Genomic DNA, 26,918 nt, shown 5'->3' on the forward strand with positions numbered 1-26,918 from the left:
CATCGTCGTCGTCGTCGTCGTCGTCATCCACGACCAATGGCTAATGAACAGCTCCCAAAAGTTACGACTCTGTGGCCATCACTTAAATGTTTATGCCTCTTACGCGCGTCTCTGACCCCAGGCACCTATGGTTCAAATGGTTGCAGCCTCACAAGGCCTCACACAAAGTTGCATGTAACAAAAACAGGTATAGGTGGCATATAAATGATGCGGGAGAGTAAAAGAACAACTCCAGAGTGTGTGGCTGTTAAAACTGTTTACCTTATATGGGTAGTTGTAACCGGGGCAGAGTTGGGGGCATAAAAAACGACGGAGTTAATAATATTTCTGGTATTTGCTTTATTTAAATATGCAGCCACACTTTTTTGGCAACAAAACCCTTACCATTTTTAAATATTTTAATATTTAAAGCAAGGTTAATCATTATGCAAGTTTTGAAGTTAGCTGAACAATTTTCATTTTTGTCAGATTTAATTTCATGTTGATGAAAAGTCTTTGAATCGTACATCAAGATTTAGTTTTTCTCAAAGCCCTCTTTTGGTGACCAAACAACTTTGAAAGTGTATTACGAGTTTCCTTTGGGGTTTTTTTTTTGTTTTGGTAAAACAAATTTACCAAGTTTGCACCAAGTGGAAATGCAGCAAGCTTAATGAAAAGCATCAAGATGAGGGCAAAGCAAAAAAAAAAGTTTAGGTCTCGCAGAGGCCAGGGCAGCCAGAAGCAATGAATGCGGAAGCCATTCATCAGCATTCAGCGCAGAAAAGCGCGAACATAAAACAGATGGCTCAAAGCACGAGCACGGAAGAGGTGAAGCGGAGAAGAGTTAGGGTGGAAATGGACTCCTGCTTTTAGACGGTCAAATGGCGGACTGACAGCTGTGGGCTGTTTGGCAAATGGCGCACACAACATCCGTATAATATTGACATTCGAATTAGCCGAGGACATGAAATTAAGGGCGACACCTAACATTCCTTCTCACTCTTATGCTTTATAGGGACGCTCTCGATGGCTTTGGCATTACTGAATGCGGTTCGTTGGCTTGTCTATCGAGTCCTTGCCGCAATGGCGCCGCCTGCATTAAGATTGAATCAACCGAGTTGGATGAGAATGGCGAAAAGGCTGAGAAATGGAAATGTAAGTGTCCCACCGGTTATATGGGACCCACTTGTGAGATATCCGTTTGTGAGGATAATCCATGCCAGTACGGAGGAACATGTGTACAATTCCCAGGCAGTGGATATCTATGTTTATGCCCATTAGGCAAACATGGGCATTATTGCGAACACAGTGAGTACACAAAAGATTTAAAAGCCATTGTTGTTGGAATACTAATTTTCTTTCTTTCCCAAAAAAAAAGATCTCGAGGTGGCTCTTCCCTCTTTCTCTGGCAGTGTTAATGGTCTCTCATCATTTGTGGCCTACACTGTGCCCATACCCTTGGAATATTCATTGGAATTAAGTTTCAAAATTTTACCACAAACCATGTCACAGATCTCTCTACTCGCATTCCTTGGCCAGTCGGGTTATCATGATGAGAAGAGCGATCATTTGGCAGTTAGTTTTATACAGGGTTACATAATGCTAACCTGGAATCTGGGAGCTGGACCCCGACGCATTTTTACCCAAAAACCCATTGATTTCCGATTGGATGCACCGCGTGTACCCTACGAGATCAAAGTTGGTCGCATTGGACGACAAGCTTGGCTCTCGGTCGATGGTAAATTCAATATTTCCGGACGTTCGCCGGGCAGTGTTAGTCGCATGGATGTATTACCAATTCTATATTTGGGTGGTCATGAGATTGCCAATTTCAATACACTACCCCACGATTTGCCATTACATTCGGGCTTCCAGGGCTGTATTTATGATGTCCAACTAAGAGCTGGACAAGTAACAGTACCATTGCAAGAAACACGCGGCGTTCGAGGACGTGGAGTGGGTCAGTGTGGAACCAGAGAGTGTCATAGACATGCATGTCAGCATGACGGAGCCTGTCTTCAGCATGGAGCAACGTTTACGTAAGTTCGAAAACCTTAAAAATTGTTTCTATACATCAAATTAATATATGATACCGATACAGATGCATTTGTCAAGAAGGTTGGTATGGACCACTCTGTGCTCAACCCACAAATCCCTGTGATTCCTTTAATAATAAATGTTATGAGGACTCGACATGTGTGCCCCTGGTGAATGGCTATGAATGTGATTGCCCTGTGGGACGTACAGGCAAGAATTGTGAAGAAGGTAACTTAATCTAAACTTGTCTTAATCGTGTCTTTCACTTTCACTTATGTACCTTCTCTCAATCGCTCTTTATATCTTTCTAGAAATTCGCTCACTCAGCGATGTCTCACTAACCGGTCGACGTTCATATCTAGCTGTGCGTTGGCCCTATCTATATGATGGTGGCGATAAGATAGGCGCCAAGCGATCTCAAATGGTTAGCTATAGAAATTTCACCAAGAAATTGATGCCACCAAAACCGATTTCAACGCCAAGCACACATTTTGTAATGAAACTGCTCAATGAGGTGGAGAAGCAGCGAAGTTTCTCACCCGTTCCCCTTATGGGTTCCAAGACATTCGAAGAGCATCATCGAGTGCAATTCTTTTTCATTGAATTCCAATTGCGTCCATTGTCAGAGCGTGGCCTCCTACTTTACTTTGGCACACTTAACAACAATCAGGACAAGAAAATTGGCTTTGTATCGCTGTCATTGCAAGGCGGCGTTGTGGAATTCCGCATCTCTGGGCCCAGTAATCATGTGACTGTTGTGCGTAGTGTACGCATGTTGGCCATTGGTGAATGGCATAAGATCAAGATGGCTCAACGTGGTCGCTGGCTAACTCTTTGGGTCGAGGGCAGTGCCTCTTCGGCTTTGGCCCCATCGGCCGAGGTATTGGTCGAACCGGATTCACTGCTCTATATTGGTGGTCTAAAAGATTTATCCAAATTGCCACATAATGCCATTTCTGGATTTCCAATACCATTCCGTGGCTGTGTTAGAGGACTGGTTGTCAGCGGCTCACGAATTGTCCTCAATGAAACAAATATTGTGGGTAAGTAGGATTTGATTATTATTTATTCTTTAACTCTTTGTTAGACATGTGTATTGTAATATTCAAATGAATGTGGATCAATCTCATAACGCTTCAAACGCTCGTAATATTGGCCAAAGAAAAATGCCTCCAACTGAAAGGTCTTGAAGATGCGATAATAACCTTCGTTAACATGTCTATAATTCCACATCCATTTGCAAATAGCGGGAAAATATTCAATAAGTAAAGCTCTTCCACTACTGTCTAGATCACACGGCGAATGCAATTCATCAAAACTGAATCCCACATCCGGATCAGCTTCACGTTTCTTATGGCCAATTCGTTTTGAAATGAGATTACTCTTTTCACCTGACTGACTTAACTCTGTAACATTTTTCTTCAATTCAGTAGCGTTAATTCCAGTTGTGGCATTAACTATGGCCTTGTTAGAATTGGCATCGTTGACAACAATTTGTGGAATACTTTTGCTAACCCCGAAAGGAACTTGTATCTACATTTTGTATAGAGTTGTTGTTGTTCAAATGTAGTCAAAAGAAACTATTCTGGAAACACTTACCCATACAAATAGAACTACAAGTAAACCCAAACTCACTGAATTGATTGTCATTGTGTCTCTTCTAGAACGTTTTTGCGTGTCCTTACCAAAATTATGAACAAACACAAATAGTTTGAATAGTTTTCTACTGAGATCTAGTTGATTTTACAACATAATTGAACATGCCTACTACGTTTAGTATATTTGTCTTGTAATTGATTTGATTCTTTCTGCTTTTAGAATCTCGCAATATTCGTGACTGTGATGGCACCGCCTGCGGTGGCGATTCCTGTGAATCTGGTGGTCATTGTTGGCTGGATGAAAAACTTCAACCTCATTGCATTTGTCCCGAATATGCCAAGGGCGATCGTTGTGAATATTCCGAGACTTGCAAATTGATACCATGCAAAAATAGTGGCAGATGCCTGCGAAGTGGTCGCTGTTCATGTCCCAATGGTTGGGGCGGTTTCTATTGTGAAATCGGTGAGTACATTGAACCCAACAATTTGATCATTAAACGAATCAGTCAAGCACCAAATTGATCTAGTTGCAACTTAAAATCATAAATGAAATTAAAAACAAGTTTTTTTTGTCGAAAATCATCTGCCACTCGTGTAGTTCTCGAAAATGTGTCATAAGTAAAAGTTCTTTCTCGTCAAAAGTAGATTATCAAATACATACACAAAAATTAACTGATTTGAAAACAAGTTTTCAATTTGAGCGAACCGAGAGCAGAACATTATTATTATTATTATAATAATTAGAGAGAACTACAGCGAGAGATAAACAACAACAAGAGCAAAAAAAACCATTAACAGTTCTGATGACTTTATGGTTCAGTGCACAGCGGGGTCAGGAAGTTGGAATTGCAAAAAAAAAAAAAAAACAACAAACCCCAAAATAAACAGCAAAAAGAAATTAGCGAACTGATTCACACAAAACAACAAACAGCAATTATTTAAATTTTAAAATGACGCAAAGACAAAAAATATATATTTTTCAGATCTCTAGATTAGCTTAATTTAAAAACTTTCAATCTATAATGGGCTATAATTTTAAATTAAATTTATGATTTGCTTTGATCTTTCTATTTGTATTGAAAAGTGAAACAAATTCTTAAATTTACTTCGAGCTGAATCTCTAATACAAATTGGTTTCACTTTTCTAATTTTTCACTATGGAGAGTGTAATTAAATAAAAAAGTTTGTATCACGTAAATTGTAGAATAAATAAACCATAGCCAATCGAGGGGTTTTCCATTAACCTGAACATTGTACGAGGGAAAAGGCAAAAATTTAAAACATTAAGAAATGTTTACAAAAGAAATGGGCGTATACGTCATTGATGCTTCATATCCTAGTTCATTAAGTATTCTTAAAATTTAGTGAACTCTTTTATTGTAAGCTTTGATTCATTTTGTTGCAATTCCCAACTAGTTATAGCGTTGAAGCTATTTCTATATCAAAGTCAGCTGATAATAGAACTTGGGGAAAGTTGTATACTAACCCTCGCATAAGTTCAACTGCAGAAAACTGAAAGTTTTATATGGCCAAAGTTTTTCCCATTGGAAAACCATTGAATTTGAAACATCAATCAACGATATCAGGTTCTATTAGCGATCCGTAAACAACAAAACCTGAAGGAGGCTTCAAATCAAGCAAGTTATTAAATTGCCTCTGGTCGTCTTCAAACTCGGCCTTTCACTTATAAGCGAAAAATAAACAAATTAAATATTAAACAAGTTGAATAAAATATTAAGAGAGCCATAAAAATAAGAGAGCTAGAAAACAAAACGAAACTAAGAATTTAAGATGAAATCAAAAGATTACGCAGAAGACACAAAAAAAAAAACAACTAACAAAACTAACAATCAGCGAACGGCGAAAAAAAACGAGATCAGGGTCTGAAGAGGTAGAAGCCAATAGGCAAAGTAGTTGTATGATGAAGACAACGATGAAGTCTCTCCACATGATGCTGTAATTTAATTATGTATCACATGCAATATGTTTAATGCAATACTGCCAGCCCTGCCTCCTCCACCACCCTGTGTAACCATCTCTCTTGCTCACTCTTCTTTTTAGCCATGAGTAAACCCTCAACACCCAGCTTCCGCGGCAACAGTTACCTGATCTTGCCGCCACCACGCATACCAATGAAAGACAAACGACGCGGACCCTCACTCTATGTACGACCTCGTGAAGCCATTCAAATCTCACTGAACTTCTCTACCATAGAGCCGGATGGCCTGCTGCTCTGGAGCGAACACGATCGCTCCAAATTCTTGGGTCTGGGCCTGGAGAATGGCCATCTAAAGTTGGCGAGCAATCTGCTGGGCAGTAACAATGATACGGTTCAAGCGCCGGCAAGTGGTTTCATAGCTGATGGTGCTTGGCATTGGACTAGGATCATGTTGGATCGTTCCCGCTTGGAACTACAATTGGATGGTGAAGTCATATTCACGGAACGTTTGCCCGAGGCTGGAACTACAATGCTAACGGCTGCAAATCGCCGATCTTTGGCCAAAGAACCAACAATAAGCTATGAAGATGTCTTTTATTTGGGTAAGATAAAATTAAATCTTAACTTACCCGTTACCTATATTTGCTTTGATTTTTCTATAAGATAAATCACATGCACACACTCAACAGAAATTAAATAAAATTAGTTTCAAATTATGCCACCGAAACTTGTTGAAAACTCGCCAGGCAAACAAACACTGGCAGTAGATAAGTAAATAAATAATTATAAGTTTAAGTCGGCCTGCCAATCGATGGATCTCGCCCCAACAGCTGTTATGTTAACTAAGCCGAGCTGTCAACTGGCTTTAAACTGTTAACAGTTTCTAACATGCGCCAAGAATTTTAAATTTGAAAAATGCTGTAAAGATACATATTTATGATGAAGACTTTTTATATTATGTATTTGAAACAATTACAATTCAGTTTTGAAAAACTTTATTAATTAAATATTTTTGAACCTTTACAGGCGGTTTTCCCAATATGGATGCAGTGAGCAAACGTACCAAAGGCCGATATTATGAGCCGTTTAAGGGATGTCTTCAGGATATAGAATTTGGTGGCGAGCCGAAGGCTATTATTAACGATTTCTCATCGTATCAAGGCGAGAATATAGGCTCTTGTGATTTGCACGGCGATGAGCCGATTGTTGTATAAAATCGACGAAATAAAAAATCAAAATACGATAGCAAAAAACAAAAATCGACCCAAAGATAACCCATATAACCTATCAATAGAAAAAATAATCCCAAAAAAGAAAAAACAAGAACAAAAACCAAAAACATAAACGAAACAGAACAACAAAAAAAATAAATTTGTGAAATTTTCATAGTTCTGGACGAACCATTCAAAAAAAGATAAATTAACTTTAAGTGTAAAATTTAAGCAAGTTTATATAGGTAAATGGATTAACCCCCAGACAAAATGGATAAAAAAAAAGAGGCAAAAACAAAAATGGAAAGTAATTTTGTAAATTTTATAGAAGTAACTGAACAAAGAAAAAGAATATAAAACCAAAAGACAGTTTAGAATAAAGTTGTTTATCAATAAAAAAAAAAGAGCAATACAAAATCAAGCAAAATTGTAATTTAGAAACCTAAATTAAACGAATACCAAATATAGAATAGTTAACTTCTCTTACGTAAGTGATATTTAAATCCCAAACTTTGTCCTATATAGACATATGATTACTGTATATTGTTTTGTTGAGCCAATTTTTGTTATGCCAAGTGTTAAACTATAATATCTTTAAATGAATTATGTGTTCTGAAACTCAACTGATATTGCTCTCTCACTCTATCACTCTTAACTGCCCGTCAATGAACAATGAATTTCTGCCATTAATTTTTTAAAATTATTTCTTTTAATTAAACCTTAAAAATCAACATTTTGTTTACTCCTTACTTTGTTATCTAGCCTAAAAAGCTATACTAAATTGAAGCCATTTAGTTGCCTTGTAGTAAGTTAGTGTATTAAATACTCTTTCTATGATTTCATGAATCTTTGACTATACTTCTAAACAACAAAAAAACAAAAAGAATTCAACGTAAAACAAGAAAAATGAAAGCTATACACTAAAATTATTCTTATAAATGACAAAAACCAAAACAAGTAGAACAAAAAACCATGGATTAAAAATGAAATGAATATATACAATACTTTATTATACAAACAAATGGAAAATGTAACCAAAAAAACATTTACGTATGTATTTATTTCGATAGACAACTTAATCAGTTATAATTTTAAATAATAAAGAAAACAAAAACCAAAATAGAACAAGTTAAATAACATAAAATGTTATTTAAAAATTTTATTCCATTACAAGAGAATGCAATATTGTCTTTTGGGGTTTTCAGCTTCTTTACATTGAATTCTTTATTCGCCGATATCAAGTTTAATTGCTGAACTAAAAAACTTTGATTGGCCAAAAATATTGTACATCTGTTTATTTTAATGTGTACTACATAGGTTTAAATGTTGAGTAGCCCGAATCGTCTTGAAAAATCCTTTTTTTTTTTTTGCTGTTTTTTGAGTATCGAATTTGTGAAGCTCCTGTGGGCGAAGGATTTTGTAAAACCCAGTTGCCTTATCATAAGAAGTAGGATATTATAGAAACCTAGCCAGTGAATGACGCAGATTGGATGCGATCCATTCATTACATATGAACTAAACAAAACTTCCCCATTTCAATATCATATGTGGATTTGATTTATTATATAGAGTTACAGAAAAAGAGTTTGGGATTTATTAAGGCTTTATACACTGCAACACAGGCGAAGTTAGATGCTCTGAAATTTAAAATTATTTTTCAGAATTTTTGTATTTTGTCTGCTCTACTTCACTTCTTGTCTTCATTGCTTTTTAAAGCATACCCAACGACTAATGAGATTCTCATGCTTTATTGAAAAAGTGCACAAATTATGCTCTACCACTTCCAGCATTACGACTCCTTTTAGTCTGCCTCCTCTTTATGGTCAATTTGGTTACCTATTTGGTGAAATATTGCTCCTCGCATATTTCACAAGAAATCTTAAACCATTCCTATTAGGTGCATATCCTACGTTTTGCCTCTTCATCGAATTTATTACCATTCAATGTTAATACCAAAATCGGCAATTTTTTTTAGCTCTATAACTCATTGTTTGGCTACATCGAACTCTAACAATTGTGAGTTAGAAACAATTTATACCACTATATTATTTATATATGCTGTATCAAAAAATGTAATTTTTGTATCTGATTAATCAGGATTTTCAAAAATTTTCACTGCTTAGTATGGTCAGCAAGAATTCCGTTTTCCTGTGTGTCTGATCTAATTTTCCCATTCTGTCTTAAAATTGCTTTATTCCTGCTACAGTTTTTTCTGTAAATTTATACAGGATGTCGCAAAACGAATGCATCACCAATAGGTAAATATTTCTCTTTACGATTTGCCCTATCGAAGTAGCACCTGGATTAGAAGTTTCGCAAAGTATTATGGACGGAAGAAGTGATGTTTCACGACATAAAATCATAAAATCTTAAATGCACTACCAAAACGGTTAGACAAAAATAAGAGAATAAAATTAGTAGTAAATATAACCTGACGACATTATAATAATGTTCAACACAAACCTTTACATCTAATTGCAGCAAGACGTAATAAAAGTAAGTTTCAAAAACTGTTAAATAAATATCTAAATTTATATTTGCCATTTAGAACTTGATTGAATTAAAATATCATTTTTATGATTTTCGATTCGAATCGATTGACTTCATATATGTATATATACGATTTTTTTATTATAAATGTTAAATTTAAATACATACATACAACATAAAAATTATAAATTGGAAAAAAATACACACACACAGCTGTTTTTTTGTGGTTATCGGATCATATCTGAAAAGGCTGTCTTATGTTTTGGTTTGATCGCTTGCAAAGTTAATATTTTTGTTTTTGTTTTTTTTGAGAATTTAATGTGGAAATTATCTGATCTCTTAGTGAAACAATGAAAGCATTTTGATAAAGTATGGGGATTTGTTTACTTCTTTTGTTCTTACAGTTTCTTTATTTCTTTTGTTTTGTTGTTTAAGTTGAAGATTTGAATTTAGATTCTTTTTTATCTTTGTTTTCAACTTAATTGCATATTAAGACGTAAGTTTTCTTTTTATTATTAAATGGTTTTTACGATAGTGATTTTTTGTTTTTATAATTATTCATTTATTTATATATATAAGATAATAGCAGTAAATCTTCGATTGTTGCTAAGAATGTGGAGATAAACAAAATAAAGAAGTAAACCAAAGAAAAACAAAAAAAAAATGTATAATAAAGTAAAGAATTTTAAAAAAAGAAAAAACACCGAAATTGTTTTAAAATTATATATATAATTTTTGTTTGTTTGTTTTTTTTTTCATTCATATGTGTATGTATAATTTATATAAATTGCAACTATCACACGTGTCCAACGCAACTTTTCAAAGGGTAACGAGAGACACACAATTGCCACAGATCGAGTACGAATACTTGAGCGAGGATGATCTTCAGCTGCCGATCTTGGTTTTAGGTTTTTTGTTTTTCATATTCTTAACTTGGAACGCTGCTTAGAACAACTGCAACTTGGAATTTTTATGTGTTGTTTTTTCTTCTCAAACTTACATGAATTGTAAATTTTACAAATATTCATTATAATTTTATTGTTTATTTTTTTTTATACAATTTCAAACTTTTCTACGACACGACGAAACTTTCGAAAACTATTCTGCGCTTTCTGTTTATTTTTATGTTATTTTTGTTTTTGTTTAATTTGTATTATTATTATGTTTCTCTTTCAATTTAAATTGTTTGGTTTTTGTTTTTTTAGGAGCAGAAGGAAGTGAGGGTATTGTGAAGTTGGGGATGGTGGGCGTGTATAGGCTTTTAAATTGATGGAATAGTTGGCCAGATATTTTATATATATGTATATATATAAATAATTTGGTGAGAGCAAAACTTTCACTTTGTTTTTCTATTTGTTGGTTGCTGAATTCATAACTAATTTGCTTCGTTTTGGTTTGCCTTGTTATTTTCGTTTTTTTTTTCTTTTTTGTTTGTTGTTCTTTTATATATTTAATTTATAATTAATATTATCATAATCTTGTTGTTGTTGTTGTTGTTGTGGTTCTCATCAAATCAAAATTGCTTGCTCATACTGAGAGGAGCTGGCTTTAGGTTTTTGTTTCTCTTTTTTTAAATTTTTTAAATAATTTTTTTATTAATAATTATCAGCATACACTTTTCAAATCTCTCGTTGGAAATTTCATTTTCTAAAAGAAAGAAAAGTATAAATTAATAAAAATAACAAACAAAAAACAGAAGACCTTGCTAACTTTAGTTATATCAATATTTTTATATCATTGCAAATTCTATTGTATTAGGCAACTTTTTCCTTAATAATGTGTCATTCCCCATTATGAAATTTATTCAATTTTTCGTGCTATTAAGACTAAATCGTATAAATATTTGCCAATAAGTTTGGTAAATATTTTGTTTTGTTTCTATTGACACAATATTACAAAACTCTTTGCAATGGTATAAAAAATTGACAGCATTAAAGTTTCAAAACACTTTTAGCCTACCTACGAAGGGACATCACTTGCAGCAGTTGTTTGTCGGTCGATTTGTTTCATTTCCATTCGGCCTTATGCTGGTTCCCTGATTGTTGGCGCCATCGTTTTTAGGTAGTTTCTTGGCTGTAACAAAGAAATTAGAAGGTAAAAGTTTGTAGACAATATTTCAAAAATGAAAATCCATTTCGTACCTATGGCCAAAAAGATATCATTGACGTTCATGCCCGTCTTCGCAGAGGTTTCCATGAAAAGTAAACCATTCTCCTCAGCATATTGCTTCGCTTCATCAAACTCAACCACACGAATGTTAGATAAATCTGCTTTATTGCCAGCCAAAGCAATAACAATGTTTGGTGAGGCCTAAAAAAAATATAGAAAATAGTTAATAAAATATTAAACTAATTAATAATAGTTAAAATTCAAACAAATTTTTCTGCTTTTCAATTATTTTAATTTAGATGTGCCTACATATCCCCAATTATTTAAAACGATATTGGAATTATGATAAACATCTTACGAATTATTTCTTTCACCGAATCATAAGCCTTTGACTTATTTCTACTTTAACCTTAAGAAAGCAAATAAATGTAATCAAAGATTTGATGAAAGGATCAAATTTTAGTATTTTCTTTTCTTGCAAAACTTAACCAACTATATTTAGATCTTGAGAATAGCCATGGCTATAGCCTTTCTATAGTGCATTGAGGCGTATAAAAAGAGCCGGAAGTTACAAAATAAGTTCAATGCTCGGAATTCGCGACTCTCAATCGAATAAAAAATATATACATTGTGACTGCACAATTTTCTGCACGATTACATTGACCTTGATAATAAATGGGAGACTGAACTGGAGGCGCTATGTCGCTATGTTGTGGGGAACACACATATCTCTTTGTCAGAGCACTCACTTGTTTATGCAGTTCCTTGACCCAGGTTTTTGCACGTTGAAAACTGTCCTGATTCTGTATATCATAGACAACGATGGCCGCCTGGGCTCCTCGATAATACATGGGAGCTAAGCTGTGGTACCTGTAATGAGTTAAAGGACATCAAAAAGGAGTTTTCGTTTTGGTTTTAATCATTATTAGCTTACCGCTCTTGACCGGCTGTATCCCAGATCTCAAACTTGACCACCGTATCCTCTATGCAAATGGTTTGTGTTAAAAAGGCCGCACCTATCGTGCTCTCTTGATATTCATGGAATTGCCCCTTGACAAAACGTAGCACTAATGATGATTTACCCACGGCCGATTCGCCCAGGAGCACCAATTTGAATTGGCAACTTTTATTTTGAGATGTACCATTTGGGCGTTGTGCCGCACCAGAACCGGCGGCACCTCCACTGCGTGGTGTTGTTGCCATATTTGTTGATTTTTGACTGGATTTGATTTGATTAAAGAATGATTTACGGACGGTCTCTCAATATGCTGGTATGTCTCTGTGTGTTTATGTTTATCCCCCTCTCTCTCTCTCTTCGTGTGTGTGTGTGTGTGTATGTGTGAATGGAAATCTGAAAATAAACAAAGGTTAAGATATTTAAAGCAAACCAAGTATTCATACTCTGAGCTGCCTATCAGGCATGCCTTTATTTTTTACTCAATGACACTCGAGATGATGATGACGATGACTACATTCATAAAGTTCCCCCCCAAAACATACGACAGATTATCGCCAAGAGACAGAACGAGAAATAGAGAGAGGAAAACGGAGAGAGAGAGAGAGAGAGTAAAGTAATTAAAACCATTCTACTGAAAATGAAACTGAAACGCCCCTTAAATGCCTTTTGTGAATATATGATTAGAATAAAAATCTCTCTAAACGGAATTTCATAATTAACTAACTAATTCGAATTTATTATATAATTTAACTGTCGTTCTTTTGCATATTTATTTAGTTTTCTGTCTTCATTTACCTTTCTACCTAACTAAAGCAGCAACAAATGATTCATCTTAACTGATAACGAAATGCGTAATATTGGAGGCGTCCACTTTTTATATGTATGTCTTATCTACTTACAGAAAAGTATAAAAGAAAAGCGACATGGAATACACATCAACTCACACAGAATATATACGTTTTAAGACGGGACTTCACACAAATAAATATTAATATTGTATATATATTTATTAATATTAAATACAAAAATCAAAGACAGTATTTAAATGATTCGACTAATTTATTTGAGAGACTCACAACTAAGGGAGACATAAAAAAGGTCGTCTGCGATTTTCCCACTAGGAAATGAGGAACGATCGCCTACTAAAAATTATATTTTATCACTTAAACTTCTCCACATATAGACTTTCCAAGGGAAAAAAGAAGAATTTCATACAAAATGATTGAAATTTCAGCTTCACCCTTTTTATATAGGGGTTCAGTCAGTCAATAAGGAATACAATTAAAAAAAGAGTCAAAAAAGGTCAGGCCAGACCCAGTTGTTCAACGGAGATCTAATCTGAATATTAAAAACTTGCCAAACATGTGACTTTTTAGTATAAGCAAAAATTTAGTAAGCAAATCCACGCTAAACCGTCTAAGGGCCCAAGAGAGTTAGCCAACCTAAAACAAGAAACACATCTATGATTTTCAGTGGCGTAGAGTGTAAGAGGGTAAGAAAATTGTAAATAAAAAAAATTGAAATGAACTAAACGTTACAATCGCGATGATCGTGTGCCTTTAATACGTTGATCTAAAATATATTCGGAAGTATATGTACATATATAGTTTTTTAATGAAATTATAAATCAGAATTTAGAAAATTCCCTTAATGGGATGTAGACACACACACCTACAAATATGCTAATATTTAGGGGTATATGTACATACATATACATATTATCAATTTTGCAGTAGCATTTATTGATAAGATTAGTAGTTTGACTAGACCCAACAACGATAACAAATACAACAAAGCAAAAACAATAATTGCGCTTAAACATTTTTAAGGTTTCGCGTGTTTGTGAAGTATTTTTAGTTGTTCTTCTAACGTTTGTTGTTGTTACGCTCATTGTTTAGGTGTGTGTGTAAATGACACGCAAGCAAAATTTCTCTTCTCACGTTCTCTCATTCTCTGGTTTATGACATTGAACTTTGTTTGTTGCTCAATTAGCAAACAAAATGCAAAAAATAAAAATTGATTAAAGACAGCCTCTCCTCTGATGTCTTTCCTTTATCATCTGGGAAAGGTTGGTTAACTGCAACTGAAATAATTTTCAATTAAATCCCAATTGTTATATTTATTAACTTTTTTGTTGGTTTCCATTGCTTTTTGTCTCGTTTCACTTTGTTGTGGGAGAAACCTTTTTAACAACAAAAGCTGCAGACCACCATGGAAACAGTTGGGAATCCTTTTCCATAATTCGATTAGATTAAACTTTCTGACAACAATATTTCTATGACTACTCAAAATGTTGCTCTATCGAAAAATGTAATATGTATGTAGTACATTTTTTTCTTCACTAATCCCGATAAATATCTGTACGATCGGTTTTCAATTCAGTTTCTAAAAAATCCGTATCTCTGATTATTACTTTTGTCCACTGGCGATTCTTATTTCCCGATCTGCCAAATTATGGTCTTATTTTTATAGAGTCGCCAAAATGTATGTAATAGGCAGAAGGAAAATTTTCCGACCCCATAAAGTAAATGTATATATTCATGGTCAGCATCAAGAGCCGAATCGATCCCGTTCGTATAAACACCTATTTCTCTCGGAGACTATGAAAGCTAGAGCCAGCAAATTTGGTATGTAGACTCATGTAGTGCTTATAGTGAACGAGTTTATTTCCCAGTTCCACCCTTGCAAATTAAATAAAACTGATTTTTTCAAAAATAAACAAAGTTAAAGATCGATTAAAAATCTAATTCACTGTATTCATGTATTATTGAAATTGAAATTAGAACAACGGTAGAAATATATAAAATCGTATTATAATGGTTCATTTAAAATATAGGCATTAACTTTCTTGTTCACGATCGAAAATGTAGAAAACTTTTTGTCTTTTTAAAACATTTTGTAAGCCACTGGCGTTTCTCATTTATCGATCCGCCAAATTCTCGTCACATTTTTACAAATATTTCTCTACACAATTAATTACCATATCCATGCTAAACTGTACAATTGATAAAGTGTCTAGAAAGGGGAGGAAAAAGAAGTACTCATACGAGTATCATGTGGGATCATTTATAACTCTTGACTATAGAGTGGAGCAAGAAAAACGCTAAAGACCAATCATACAGCGAAAGAGTGCCATGCGGGGGAGGCGGAACGGCGGCGCGCCATCTATAGAGGACAGTGTAGGATGCTGTGATAAAAATCAATGCAAAATAAATTAAACAGCAAATAGAAGACGACGCAAGCAAGAAAGTGAAAAGTCTGACATATTTATATATAGTTGTTGCATTATTAAATTAAGCGAAAGAGTGAGGGGCAAAGTGAAAATATGCAAGTTTTGAGCGAAAAGAAAACTTTTTCTGTACTTGCTGCCTATTGTTTTTGTAGAGAGTGGAGCAAAGTGCACACACCGAGTTGTCAAGCCGCACTCATACTCATACACACACTCACACACACATATGCACAAGGAAAGAAGGGGGAGAGAGAAACACGCAGTCATTCAATGAGTGTCGTTAGTCGGTAATGTTTTATATACCCTGTAAACGTTGAAGCCATTAAAATTTTTAGGTCATTTTGTCTCTATTTTTTTCATTGAATATTTTAAAAACTTTATAGCAGTACAATTTTCAATTTATAACCAATTCAATTTCATAAATTCAATAAATGTCATTATGGTCTGATACTTAAAAAAAAAATATTTATATATGTTCCTAGCATCAGGGCATCAGTTTTCACTTTTTATAGGGTATTTCGAAATCTGTGCTACAACTTGTCAAACGGAATTTCTTTACTCACTTGTCTAACTGCTTTTGTTGTTTGTCTATCCCTGTCTAGCGCTCTCCCACATTGTTTTTCTACCTCTTTCGCTCTCTTTGTCTCTGCTTAACAATCATTTTGCATCTAAATTTTGTACCTTATTTTACCAAATGACGTCGTAGTTGGAATTTTACTTTGTGTTAATGGTTATTTAACGGCAACTTTATTTCAATTAAACCATTATTGAATGGTCTTGCACTAAACAGCTGTTTCGTAAAATTTAAATCACACAGCGGCAAAGCCAAAAAAAAACAACTATAAATTAAAAACTTAAAACACAACAACAAAGGAAGAACAATTGTCCGGCCTTGCTTGACGACGACTCGAACTTGTTGTAGGAAAATTCAATAAAATATAAAACATCGTTTCAGTGCGGGCGTCGGAAATAACTGTTAGGGCCTTACTCACACATACACACACACACACTGAGAGTCGGTCTGGTATTGGTGTTTTGCAAACAGCTGACGATGCGTCATTCAGGGCGAAAGAAGAGAGCGGTGGAGCGAACAAACACAAGTGAAAAAGAACACGCACTCATTAAGCAGCACACACACTCACACAAACACACACACACCAATGGTCAATGACTTAAAGACTTTTCGGGTTGTACAAAATATTTAAATTAAATTAACCTTACTTTTGTTTTGTTAATAAACAATAGATATATGTAAATATCTATTAATATTTAGGATTTAAGATCAAGTGATCCTACTTCTATGTCCTTTTCTGTTTCTTCGGCCCACACACACACACATGTGTGTTTGCTTCGGATTCTCTTTCAAAAGTCAACAAGTGAAACTTTTCCCCGCCCCTCCAGCAGTTTTTGTAAATTCATTAAATATGATATGAATTCGACATTTGTATATATGCAACACAAATCTTTTGGAATTCGAGCAAGTCAACAGATTTTTCTTTCTTTATGCTGATCGTTGAGAATTAGTAGTTGGATTCGCATGTCTATATGTATACATATGTACATTTCTATATTGTATAAACAAATACGTTCACTAACAATTTGAATTTTTTTTTTTTTTGTTTACATTTTGCAGAATCCTACAACGAAAAAGAAAAATCATATCCAGACATTGGAGACACTTATGGTGGGGGCAGAAATGAGGATTAGGAGTGTTGGGAGGCGGTGGCAAGGGAGCTTTCTCCATCCAATGGTGACTGGCACGATAAGGCAGGCAGCAAATGGTTTATAGATAATAACAAAATAGTACACACACAGAAATTAAGACGCAAAACGTTAAGAACAAAGACCAGGCCAATTAGTATTTTGTATATATAGAATGCAATATAATCAGATATGTCCCAGATAACAATGGATTTTTATTAGCAGCGACAACCTTTTTTATATATACTTTATACTCTAATTTGATTTTGCACAATCTGAGACACTTTTAGTTGACTTTAAGGTCTTTTTAGACCCACTGTGCAGGCTGCAGTTTAATCTGAGCATAGCGCCATCTCGCTTTTGCAAATGATTTCGCTTCGAAACGCACCCAAAAATTCAGGGCCACCTCTATAACACTCTCGCTTGCTCTTATTGAGTCAGCGTATACGACGACCCGCACTCTAACTTTCTCTCTCTGTCTCTCGATGACGATAATAATATGGTGGACGACGGGAGAAAAAAAATTTACACAATTTTCTTAATTAATTGCAGGGAGAATTAAAAACAAATGAGAACAGTACACTTGATTTTGGTTGCTTTAATAAATTACGCACGTTTCTGTTTGAGATTTGCACACTTTCTGTTGTTGCTGGCACTTTACTGTTGTTTTTTTGTGTATTTGCGTTTTCGTTTTCTTGTTAATTTTCGTGCTACAAAAACAAAGCGCACCAGTCGCGAGTCTGCTAACTAGAGATGGGCAAACGCTTAACAGTATTATTTGGAGCATGTTATATTTAACAGCATCATTTTGGAGCTAAACGATAAGTATCACCATTTTGAATAAATATCGATATCGTTGACATTATTGAGCTGCTATCGATAACGGCTCAATAGTTCCAAAACCAAACAATCGATACTTCTCCACCTCTAATCGAAACGACACTAGTGAAAAGTAAGAAAAAAAGGAAAACTTTAAAGTAAAATGAAATGCAAATAGTTTAACACTTTTACCTAAGCGTGTGTGTGAAAATAATAAAAAAATATAATATTTAATATAATATACAAAACACTCACGTTCACGCTCAAACACGCACGCATACACGCACACACACACATAGACAGCAAGTCGGACAATTCCTTTGATTTGCAATCCCCTCGCAGCTGCAACGCAAATTCCAAAGAGGAGCGGGGCCAGAGAAGAGCCCACGGAAAAGTTTCGCATCCTGGGCACTCGGACAGGAAACCACAATAATTGCCAAGGTAAGTTCTTAATATGGATTTAATCAATAATTCACATTGCATTTGCAACATTTTTTTTTGTGCCGTTTTCTCTCCTAAGTGAAATTTGTTTGCTCAATTTTTTCTGTTTTAGAATAAATTTTCTTCTCTCTTTAATCGGCCAGTAACTCGAGAATGAGGTAATTTCTTGCATGATAGTTAAACATAAAATCTCAAACCTACTGAAATCCTACTAAACGCTAATCGCCGGATATTAAAAAGGAGAAGAAAAAAAATTAAATAGATACACAAAGATTTATACATATATAAATTCATATGTGTATGCCTTGTTATTTGTTTATACACCTGACCTGGGATTTTCCTTCTACATTGATGTTGTCTACCGGGGTCTAGAAAAAGTACAATTTTTCACATTTTCAATTAACAATTTTAATGAAAACGTTAGTCTGTTGTTCTAGAAAGCGACATGGAATAGGGCCGAAAAGACATCATCTCAGTAAAGTAATTTTTTATATAACAATTGTAAAAAAAAAAAACTGTTGAAGTTGTCGCAAAACAAAAATGATCATAAATATTTAGATAACAATTAAATCAATTTTATTGGGTACTAATACTATCGATCGACAAAATGAGCTTCTCCTCCCAGACCTATAAATAAATAGATTGTACTAGGGTAGGGGGATTTCCTAAACAATTTTCCGGAAAGTGGGAAGGCACCCCAAACTCTTAATATCCTTAGAGAAATTTGAAAATCATCAATAGCCACTTAAAAGGCATCTTAACGGTTAAAGGACATTAAGATCAATCCAACTCGATGTTCTACTTAGTGCAGGATGTAGGATTTTCCTTCTTAGGCAGTGCAAATTATCTTCGTTTATATAATTATAATTATTATATTATAATAATTATTATATTATAATATAATTATTATATTCCCAAAATTTATAAATTTTATTATAAATTGAATATTTATTTAAAACGTATGTATATTTTTTGCATGATTAAGCAATACCCAAATAAATTTTTACCTTTTAGTTTAGTTTATTTAAGTTTCGTGTTATTTTTTTTTTTTTTTGTTTGTCACATTTACTAGCAAAATAGTATATAATTTTTGTTCGTAATTCATTTGTTTTTTTCCGATATTTACAGATGCCTTGGTCCTCAAGGGATTGATAACAAGATTAAACGATTAAATTAAGGCCACGCCCCAGTGAGGATTGACGGGGCGCGCAAAGAAGAGGTGTTGTGTGGTGAGGTGAAGAGGAAAGAAGAGGAGAGGAAGGGAGGAAGTCTCTAGTGAGCGCTGCTGGATAGCATGTTTAGTCCATTCAAAAAGATATTCACGTATATACAAAAAAATGCCAGCAGCTCGAATATGTTTGGCCAAACATCAATAGCAACCACAACAAGCACAGCACCAGCGACCAGTAGATTAAATGCCGACGAGGAAGGCGGGAGACTGGAGGAGCAACTACAGCAAGAGCCACAAATCGAAGACGAAGAAGAAGAGGAAGATGATATTGAGAGACAAATCAAGACATCGATAATCGATGCAAGTAAAGTGAAATCATTGCCCATACAATTAGATGATGAATTGGCTGATTTTGCTCATGATCCTGTCGAGCAACAACAACAACAGCAGCAACTGCACCTTGAGGATGATCAATTGGAAGAGGAATTCCTGGAGCTCGATGATTTTCCCAACAATGAGATTATTGTCATCGATACGGATCTCAATTCATCTCTAGCTTCGGATAATGTATCCGAAGATCCTTTGGCCATTGATACCATATTGGATTCATCATCGGTGACCACCAATGATGAAGTGGACACAAGTAGTGATATATTATGGTTAAAAATAAATCATCAGGAAACAACAACAAATGCGGCAAATGCCCATCAAACGGAGACAAGTAGACAAACAGATGAGCTGAGGGGAAATACGGGGGAACCTCCAAAGCCGACCAAGACCAAAGAGGAGGAGCTACGAAGCAGCGATGGTGGCTCAGATTCAGGCTTGGGCAGTGAAACTTCTATTATTAAAGAGACGACAACGACGACGACGACGACCTCATCATCCACCAATAGCCCAATAAAGCCTATACGATCCAATCTAAAACGACGTCTAGAGGTTGAAGATGGCATCGATTTGGCTATACCAGATATAGCCAGTGGCAGCTCATCCACACAAGCTACACCTCAAGCTCAAAAGCGTCCCAAACGTTGCATCAATTTCGATAATGTCAAAGTCTATTACTTTCCACGTCAGCAGGGTTTCAGTTGTGTGCCCACTGCCGGGGGCTGCACCCTCGGAATGGGTGCCAGGCATATTGCCTTCAAGACAATGACATTGGCGGAACATGCAGCCGAGCTAAGACGAGCACATCGTAATCAAAATCAAGACCTGCAAACTCGAGGCTCCAGCACAGATGATAGCGAAGAATCCGAGGAGGATTATCTAAGCGAGAGTAGCAGCTCAGATCCGGATGATGGTTCCAATGGCTTCCTGCAACCGGTGACCCCCAAGCAAAGGCGAGCCCTGCTCAAGGCGGCGGGAGTACGAAAAATCGATGCTAGCGAGAAAAGTGATTGTCGTGATATTCGAAATTCACGTGAGGTTTGCGGCTGTTCGTGTCGAGAATTCTGCGATCCCGAGACCTGTGCCTGCAGCCAGGCGGGCATCAAATGTCAAGTGGATCGTGCCATGTTCCCATGTGGTTGTTCGCGAGAGGCTTGTGGCAATACTGTCGGTCGTGTTGAGTTCAATCCGACGCGAGTGCGTACCCATTATATACACACAGTGATGCGTTTGGACTTGGAGCAACGGCAAGGGGTCCAGCAACAGCAGCTGCAGCAACAATCCAACAGCTATACAAATGGTGGTGCTAGTGGAGCAACGCAATCTGCCGCAACTTCGCCTCATTGTTATTTCATGCAGACGCAATCGAATTATAGTTCAGGTTATGCCTCGCCAGCTTATACGCCGGATAGCAGTGTTAGCTACTATCAGCAACAACAACAACAGCAGCAGCAGCAACAAATTGTTGCTGTCAACTTGCCTGGAAATTCAGCTATCCAACAACAGACTCAATACTCTGGTTACACTCAATTGGATAGTCTCGATTCCGATTTGTTTGGCAGTAATAGCAATGGTACTCCCGCCTATGGAGAACTCTATCAATCACTGAGCTATGGCAATGCTCAGGTGAGTTTCTAAATCTTCTTCGGTTTTCTATATAGACTAACTTGATTTTGGTTAGAAGTTTGGTTAAAAAAAAAAAAACTTTATAAAGTAAGGAGAGAGTAGCCAGTGATAGGGCGGGTTAATATGGTAGATAGCTTAGACAAATCTCTATATATCAGGGTTGTTATCGTTTCGGATTCTGAATGTTTTTGTTTGATTAACAATAAACGACAAATAAATATAGATACATATGGTAGAGATAGTGGAAAAAGGAAACAGGGAGCAATAGGGTTTTTGGCAGGACTTGCATTGAAAAAGAAGTTTATACTTTAACAATTAGCTTTCGGGGTTTGGGTCGAAAACGATTGATTTATCACTCGGAATAGAGAACACCAAATTCGAAACCTATGCGGAATTGCATTGCTTAGTTTAAAATCAACATGGAAGCAAGAACAGGACCTCTTATAGAAAGGCTTATATCTATTATTGATCAGCAAAGTTCATACAAGCATTTGCGTTTGTCTATTGTCTGGACCAACACGAACTCATCCCAAGAGTCCCAAGAAACTTTCCCCAACAACTTGACTATTATTGTAGGAAAATATATATCTGTAGAAAGGGTGGGGCTTACACAACATAAAAAAAAAGAACATTTGTGAAAGATTCTATTTTTTTGCTCTTGCTTACATTTATTAATAAATTCTGTTAAGAAATTTTATTTAATTTTTTTCATTTTCTTACATCTAAAACAATTAAAATTTGTTTATTTTTTTTGCAGATTACTTCCTACCAAACTGTCTCCTATCAGCATACATCATCACCCGCCGTCGCCGCTGCCACAGCTGGAGCTGTTGCAGTCAACTCTCCTGCTGGCACGCCCAGTGCTTTTAGATCTTGTTCCGTGCCGTCGGCTCCACCGTTTGGTAATGCCACCACAACAGCCTCATCCACCAATTCCCAATATCAGACCACCGCCTCAATGACAGCTGCGTCAACAACAACCAATGGCAATGGTTGCTCACCTCGTCTTGGTGGCAATTCTGTGGCCTCCGTAGCAGCAGCGGCAGCATCCGCATCCTCGCCAGCCGAATTCATAAGCCTCAATTCACCCATTGCAAGTTCGTCGCGTCTGTCGCAAATAAATGATTTACTGCAGCATAATCGTAATACAACAGCTGCCCTGGTGGCCGTCTCAGAGGGTTATGGTGGAGTTAGAATAAGCTCGATATCATCATCATCATCATCATCGGCGGCAGCCACCAATATTGATTCCATTGAAACGCCACCCATTGTTGAGGATGCACAACATCGAAGTTGTATGACCTTTGAAGAGCTGCCGCCACCTTTGATCAATCCCACGCCCATAGTGACTGTGGTAGAGACAAAATTGCCAGAAATATCAGCAGTATCCTCCCTATCAGCAAACATACAAGGACCACAACCACGTCAGCCGCTGGATGTGCAATCTCTGACAGAAACCACTTAGAGATTGGGTACAGAGAATAAATCGTGGAATAGTTTTTTATAGCAATTTTACACAGCAGAAGACTTAATTATGTTTAAGGCGGCGGACGTTAACGTTAGAATGGATAGAATTGGTAATCAAAATGTATTGAAAAGTGAAAGAGGCGTGGTGAGCCATCAAATCAACTTTGGAGACCTTTTCAATCGAGAGAGAGAGCGTGGGCTGGAAATTCTTCATCCTTCCCTCCTCGCCTTGTGTATAAATCATTTTTAATTGTTAAACTCGTAATTAGACATTAAGTGCAAATTATAATTAGGTAAAATACTTTGTTGCTTAAGTTTCGTTTAACTTTTTCCTAAAAACAAAAAACAAAAACATAAACAAAAAGCAGTTATTGAATTATGATAAATCTTCCAACCAAATGCAAAACGTCATTTTATTTTAATTAATTGTTTTAAATGAACCAAATTTATTGTATGTATTTACAACACAAAACAAATCATTTAAAAGGTAAAAAAGCAAAAACTGCGAATTTAAAAAAAATATATAATTATTTTTTTGTAGCATTATTTTTATTTTTTTTGATATATCAATATCCAATTTCTTTAAACAATTGGTTTTCAAATTTACAAACAATTTTTGTACTAAATTTACTAACTCAAATAATTTATTTGTCTTTTTTTTCTTCTTGTATTTTGCATTTAGTTAAAATTTATATGCGATTTCCCTAGATTATATGTTATTCAAATTATTATTTTTCTCTCTTTGAAATTAAATGTAATTATATTTGCAATTAGCTGCTTTTAAGTATTCATTTAGTTGATAAGTTTTTCTGGTTTGCTGATATTTTAGCATATATATTTATGTAGGTCTATCAAAATCTATAAGAAAAATTTGCAGCAACACCAACCAACAACAACAACAATATAAATAAATTATTAATATGTACTATAAATATATGCAAGAAGAAAGAAAAAAGTGAAAAAGAAAAACGATAATTGAACAGAAGAAAAGAAAACAAATGCAACAAAAACAGTTGATAACAAAACAACAAGAAATAAAAAATAAAACAACATAATTGCGATTTATTAAAATAAATATTGAATACAAAAATTTATGAAACACAAATTTGTATACACTGAAAGTAAGATTAATAATTTTTGCTAGCCTGGCAGAGATAGTTTGACAAAAAGTTCTCAAAGGCAAAATTTTGTTTTTTTTTTTAAAATACAAAATGTTCGTTTCCATCCAGAGAGATTCTTAAATACAGTGGTCAGTAGGGTTAGCGCATTTTGGTTTTTTTAACTTGGTATTTCAATGATAATTGTATCTAAATGTCACCTTGCCAGCTTCCGAAGTTTTTTTAAAGGTGTTTTTGAAGAAATAGCCCCCATTTCCAGCTGGTCAATAGTTTAGGGCAGTCTTTTTAAAATCTTTAATATTACAGTTAGACATGTGTATTCTTTAAAGAAGTTGTAGATATAGGTAATATAAGCTAAATTGCAAAAATTTTCAATTTTGCCCCAGCATTTGTTTTGGGGCCATTCGAAATATTGGGTTTTTGTATGCAATTCTTGAGGTCCTTCGGCTTGACTACATTTTACGACACCGATTTATACTTAAGTACTTTTGTCATGATCTACAAATGAAAGTAAATTGAATTTCCCGTCGAATGATACATGTTTTATAAAAATCCGACAATTAGATAGTTTTCAACGCCTTTAATGAAAAGTGCAATCGATGCAGAATAGCCATAATTATGGCCTCAAACTCAATCAAAATGTTGGGATATTTTTTACCATTAAACAAGAAAAATATGGGCTAAAAACAGATTTTAATTTTTGAAAAGCCGCCATTTTGTCACAAAAAATCCTAAAATTATGATTGAGGTCGAGATCGGAATTATATTTATTTGAATCTAACGCCGGGTTAAATTTAAATTTCAGACGATCCTGAATTTTGGTATCCTTGCCGCGAGCACAATTTCTTTTTTTTTTTTTGGTTAACTTTAAAGTCCAAGAATTTTTTGAACAAACCTTTTTAAAAAAAGGAGACAACTCCAATAAATCTTTCCGTTTTCAAATTATACCTACATTTTTTTAAAAAGGGTCAAACAAACACGATCTTAACGAAAAATGCGCCCTTATTATTCGCTTGGAATATTTTTGAAGTTTCAAAGTTTAGGGCATGCCCTTATCAAAATTTAGGCAAACTTTTGCGCCAATATTATTGAAAGTTTTTTGTTAGCCGTGATTTTCTTTTTTAATCTGTTTAAAGTTTTAAAATTTTAACTCAATCCACAATTGATTGACAAGATAGTGTTTGATTGTTCTTTCCAACTATTGAACCATTGAAAACTGATAAAGAAGATTAAAAACTGATAAAGAAGGTATTTTCCGCTGATCTTTTCCTCTACATAAAATTAATTTCGGTTGGGTATTTCCTTGACGGTTTTAAACTAATAAAATCATTATACATAGTTTAAAATTTAAAGATATTTTTATCACAAATTCGATTCGTTTATTTTAACTGATTATTTGAACTGAATTATTTAAATATCAAAAGTAACTCCAATATGTCGTCGTAACTTCTCACTTATGGCGATTAATTCCAAACTGGCGGCATGTGTGAACTTTGGAGTCTCTATCAAACGTTTCTCTATGCATTTTCGTACTTCTTCGGCCTCATAGCGGAGACCACACGAGTTGGTATAATGGAAATCAAATTTCGCCTTGGGCAGTGGCCAAGTTTCTGGCGAGGAACCATTGGAACGTATCAATTGAGTGCAGCACCAATAATTCGAGAGCTGCGTTTAAAGTGGGAAATTATATTGATAACCTGAATTGAACCTGCAGGTCATTAAGACTCACCTTAATCTCGCCTTTGGTGCCAACAATGACGGCATCATTCTCCAGATGCTCTAGTCCAGTGATTAAGGCCACCAGACGACGATTGTCACCATAATCCAAAATGAATTCCGTTTGCATATCGACACGATCTCCGTTTAATTGTGTGCCACTTGGAATAATTTTCAATGGTGGCGTTCCAAAGACAAATTGCCCCAATTGTAGGGCATAGATTCCCATATCGAGTATAACCGAACCACCTAGAGCACGGGTACAAACTCTCTCCACATTGGTTAGGCGAAAACCATGTTGAATTTTGACTAGATTTACCTCGCCAATGGCATCACTTAATAGAAGTTCATGTAGACGATCATAGCTGGGAAAACAGCGGGACCACATGCCTGAAGAAAACCCAAAGCAGACTTCAAATTCGAAGCCATTGACTTGTCACCTAGAAGATTACTCACCCTCCATTAGGAAGACTCCACGCTGCTCGGCCAAACTATATAGCTCCATAGCTTGGTCGTATCTCAAACAGATTGGCGTCTCACATAAGACATGCTTGCCCCTGGACAAGAGTAAGTGCACCACGGCATAATGAAAGGGATTCAATGTGCCTACATATACCACATTTACATCCCGATCGAGAGCCAACATATCAAAACCATCATAATGTCTGGGTATTTGATTCCTTTGAGCAAACTCCTGAGCTCTGGCACCATCTACATCTGCCACAGCCAGCACAGTGTGATGCGAATTCTCGATTGTGGCCAGGGCAGTGACAAAATCTTGAGTTATTCTGCCCGCTGCCGCTATGCCCCAGTTTAAGGTATCTGATGTCTGGCTTTGCATCATCGATGGAATCAAATGGAATGGACGTTGTTTTCGGGGTGTCGTTGTGGGCGATGTCGTTGCTTTCAGACCACTGGCTCA

General features: G+C 35.5%; 6 protein-coding genes across 7 annotated transcripts in view; 2 read left to right on the plus strand and 4 right to left on the minus strand.

The window, feature by feature from the left end:
- The window catches only part of LOC6642073 (MKRN2 opposite strand protein), a 59,604-nt gene extending 53,270 nt beyond the window's left edge, over nt 1-6,334 (minus strand). For both annotated transcript variants that reach the window (XM_047010529.1, XM_002064811.4), the window contains exon 1: nt 6,183-6,334. The gene's annotated coding sequence lies outside the window, so the exon portion shown is untranslated. The remainder of the gene's footprint in view (nt 1-6,182) is intronic.
- LOC6642074 (protein eyes shut) overlaps nt 1-7,076 on the plus strand; it is a 38,133-nt gene extending 31,057 nt beyond the window's left edge. The window contains exons 7-13 of the mRNA XM_002064812.4: nt 995-1,287; nt 1,358-2,018; nt 2,081-2,244; nt 2,328-3,059; nt 3,835-4,077; nt 5,676-6,155; nt 6,580-7,076. Coding sequence (XP_002064848.1) covers nt 995-1,287; nt 1,358-2,018; nt 2,081-2,244; nt 2,328-3,059; nt 3,835-4,077; nt 5,676-6,155; nt 6,580-6,767 — 2,761 coding nt within the window. The 3' untranslated portion in view covers nt 6,768-7,076. The remainder of the gene's footprint in view (nt 1-994; nt 1,288-1,357; nt 2,019-2,080; nt 2,245-2,327; nt 3,060-3,834; nt 4,078-5,675; nt 6,156-6,579) is intronic.
- On the minus strand, nt 3,065-3,791 carry LOC111518656. Its single transcript, XM_023176035.2, has 2 exons — nt 3,616-3,791; nt 3,065-3,549 (listed from the first exon to the last, which is right to left on the minus strand). The coding sequence occupies exons 1-2, from the start codon at nt 3,664-3,666 to the stop codon at nt 3,100-3,102; spliced, it is 501 nt and encodes a 166-aa protein (XP_023031803.1). The 5' UTR covers nt 3,667-3,791; the 3' UTR covers nt 3,065-3,099.
- Nucleotides 7,077-10,819: 3,743 nt separating the features above from the next.
- Nucleotides 10,820-18,007, minus strand: LOC6641894 (ras-related protein Rab-5B). The gene is made up of 6 exons (XM_002064813.4): nt 17,866-18,007; nt 12,298-12,714; nt 12,113-12,233; nt 11,396-11,564; nt 11,214-11,327; nt 10,820-10,901 (listed from the first exon to the last, which is right to left on the minus strand). The coding sequence occupies exons 2-5, from the start codon at nt 12,564-12,566 to the stop codon at nt 11,227-11,229; spliced, it is 660 nt and encodes a 219-aa protein (XP_002064849.2). The 5' UTR covers nt 12,567-12,714; nt 17,866-18,007; the 3' UTR covers nt 10,820-10,901; nt 11,214-11,226.
- Nucleotides 18,008-18,182: 175 nt separating this feature from the next.
- On the plus strand, nt 18,183-23,561 carry LOC6641895. Its single transcript, XM_002064814.4, has 3 exons — nt 18,183-18,511; nt 19,640-21,695; nt 22,453-23,561. Exons 2-3 carry the CDS (start codon nt 19,806-19,808, stop codon nt 23,158-23,160), a joined length of 2,598 nt encoding a protein of 865 aa, XP_002064850.1. The 5' UTR covers nt 18,183-18,511; nt 19,640-19,805; the 3' UTR covers nt 23,161-23,561.
- Nucleotides 23,562-25,626: 2,065 nt separating this feature from the next.
- LOC6641896 (trans-1,2-dihydrobenzene-1,2-diol dehydrogenase) lies at nt 25,627-26,918 on the minus strand. The gene is made up of 3 exons (XM_002064815.4): nt 26,453-26,918; nt 26,010-26,386; nt 25,627-25,945 (listed from the first exon to the last, which is right to left on the minus strand). The coding sequence occupies exons 1-3, from the start codon at nt 26,838-26,840 to the stop codon at nt 25,691-25,693; spliced, it is 1,020 nt and encodes a 339-aa protein (XP_002064851.2). The 5' UTR covers nt 26,841-26,918; the 3' UTR covers nt 25,627-25,690.

The sequence above is a fragment of the Drosophila willistoni genome, assembly GCF_018902025.1.
Source record: "Drosophila willistoni isolate 14030-0811.24 chromosome 2R unlocalized genomic scaffold, UCI_dwil_1.1 Seg167, whole genome shotgun sequence".
In the NCBI taxonomy this organism is placed as follows: domain Eukaryota; kingdom Metazoa; phylum Arthropoda; class Insecta; order Diptera; family Drosophilidae; genus Drosophila; species Drosophila willistoni.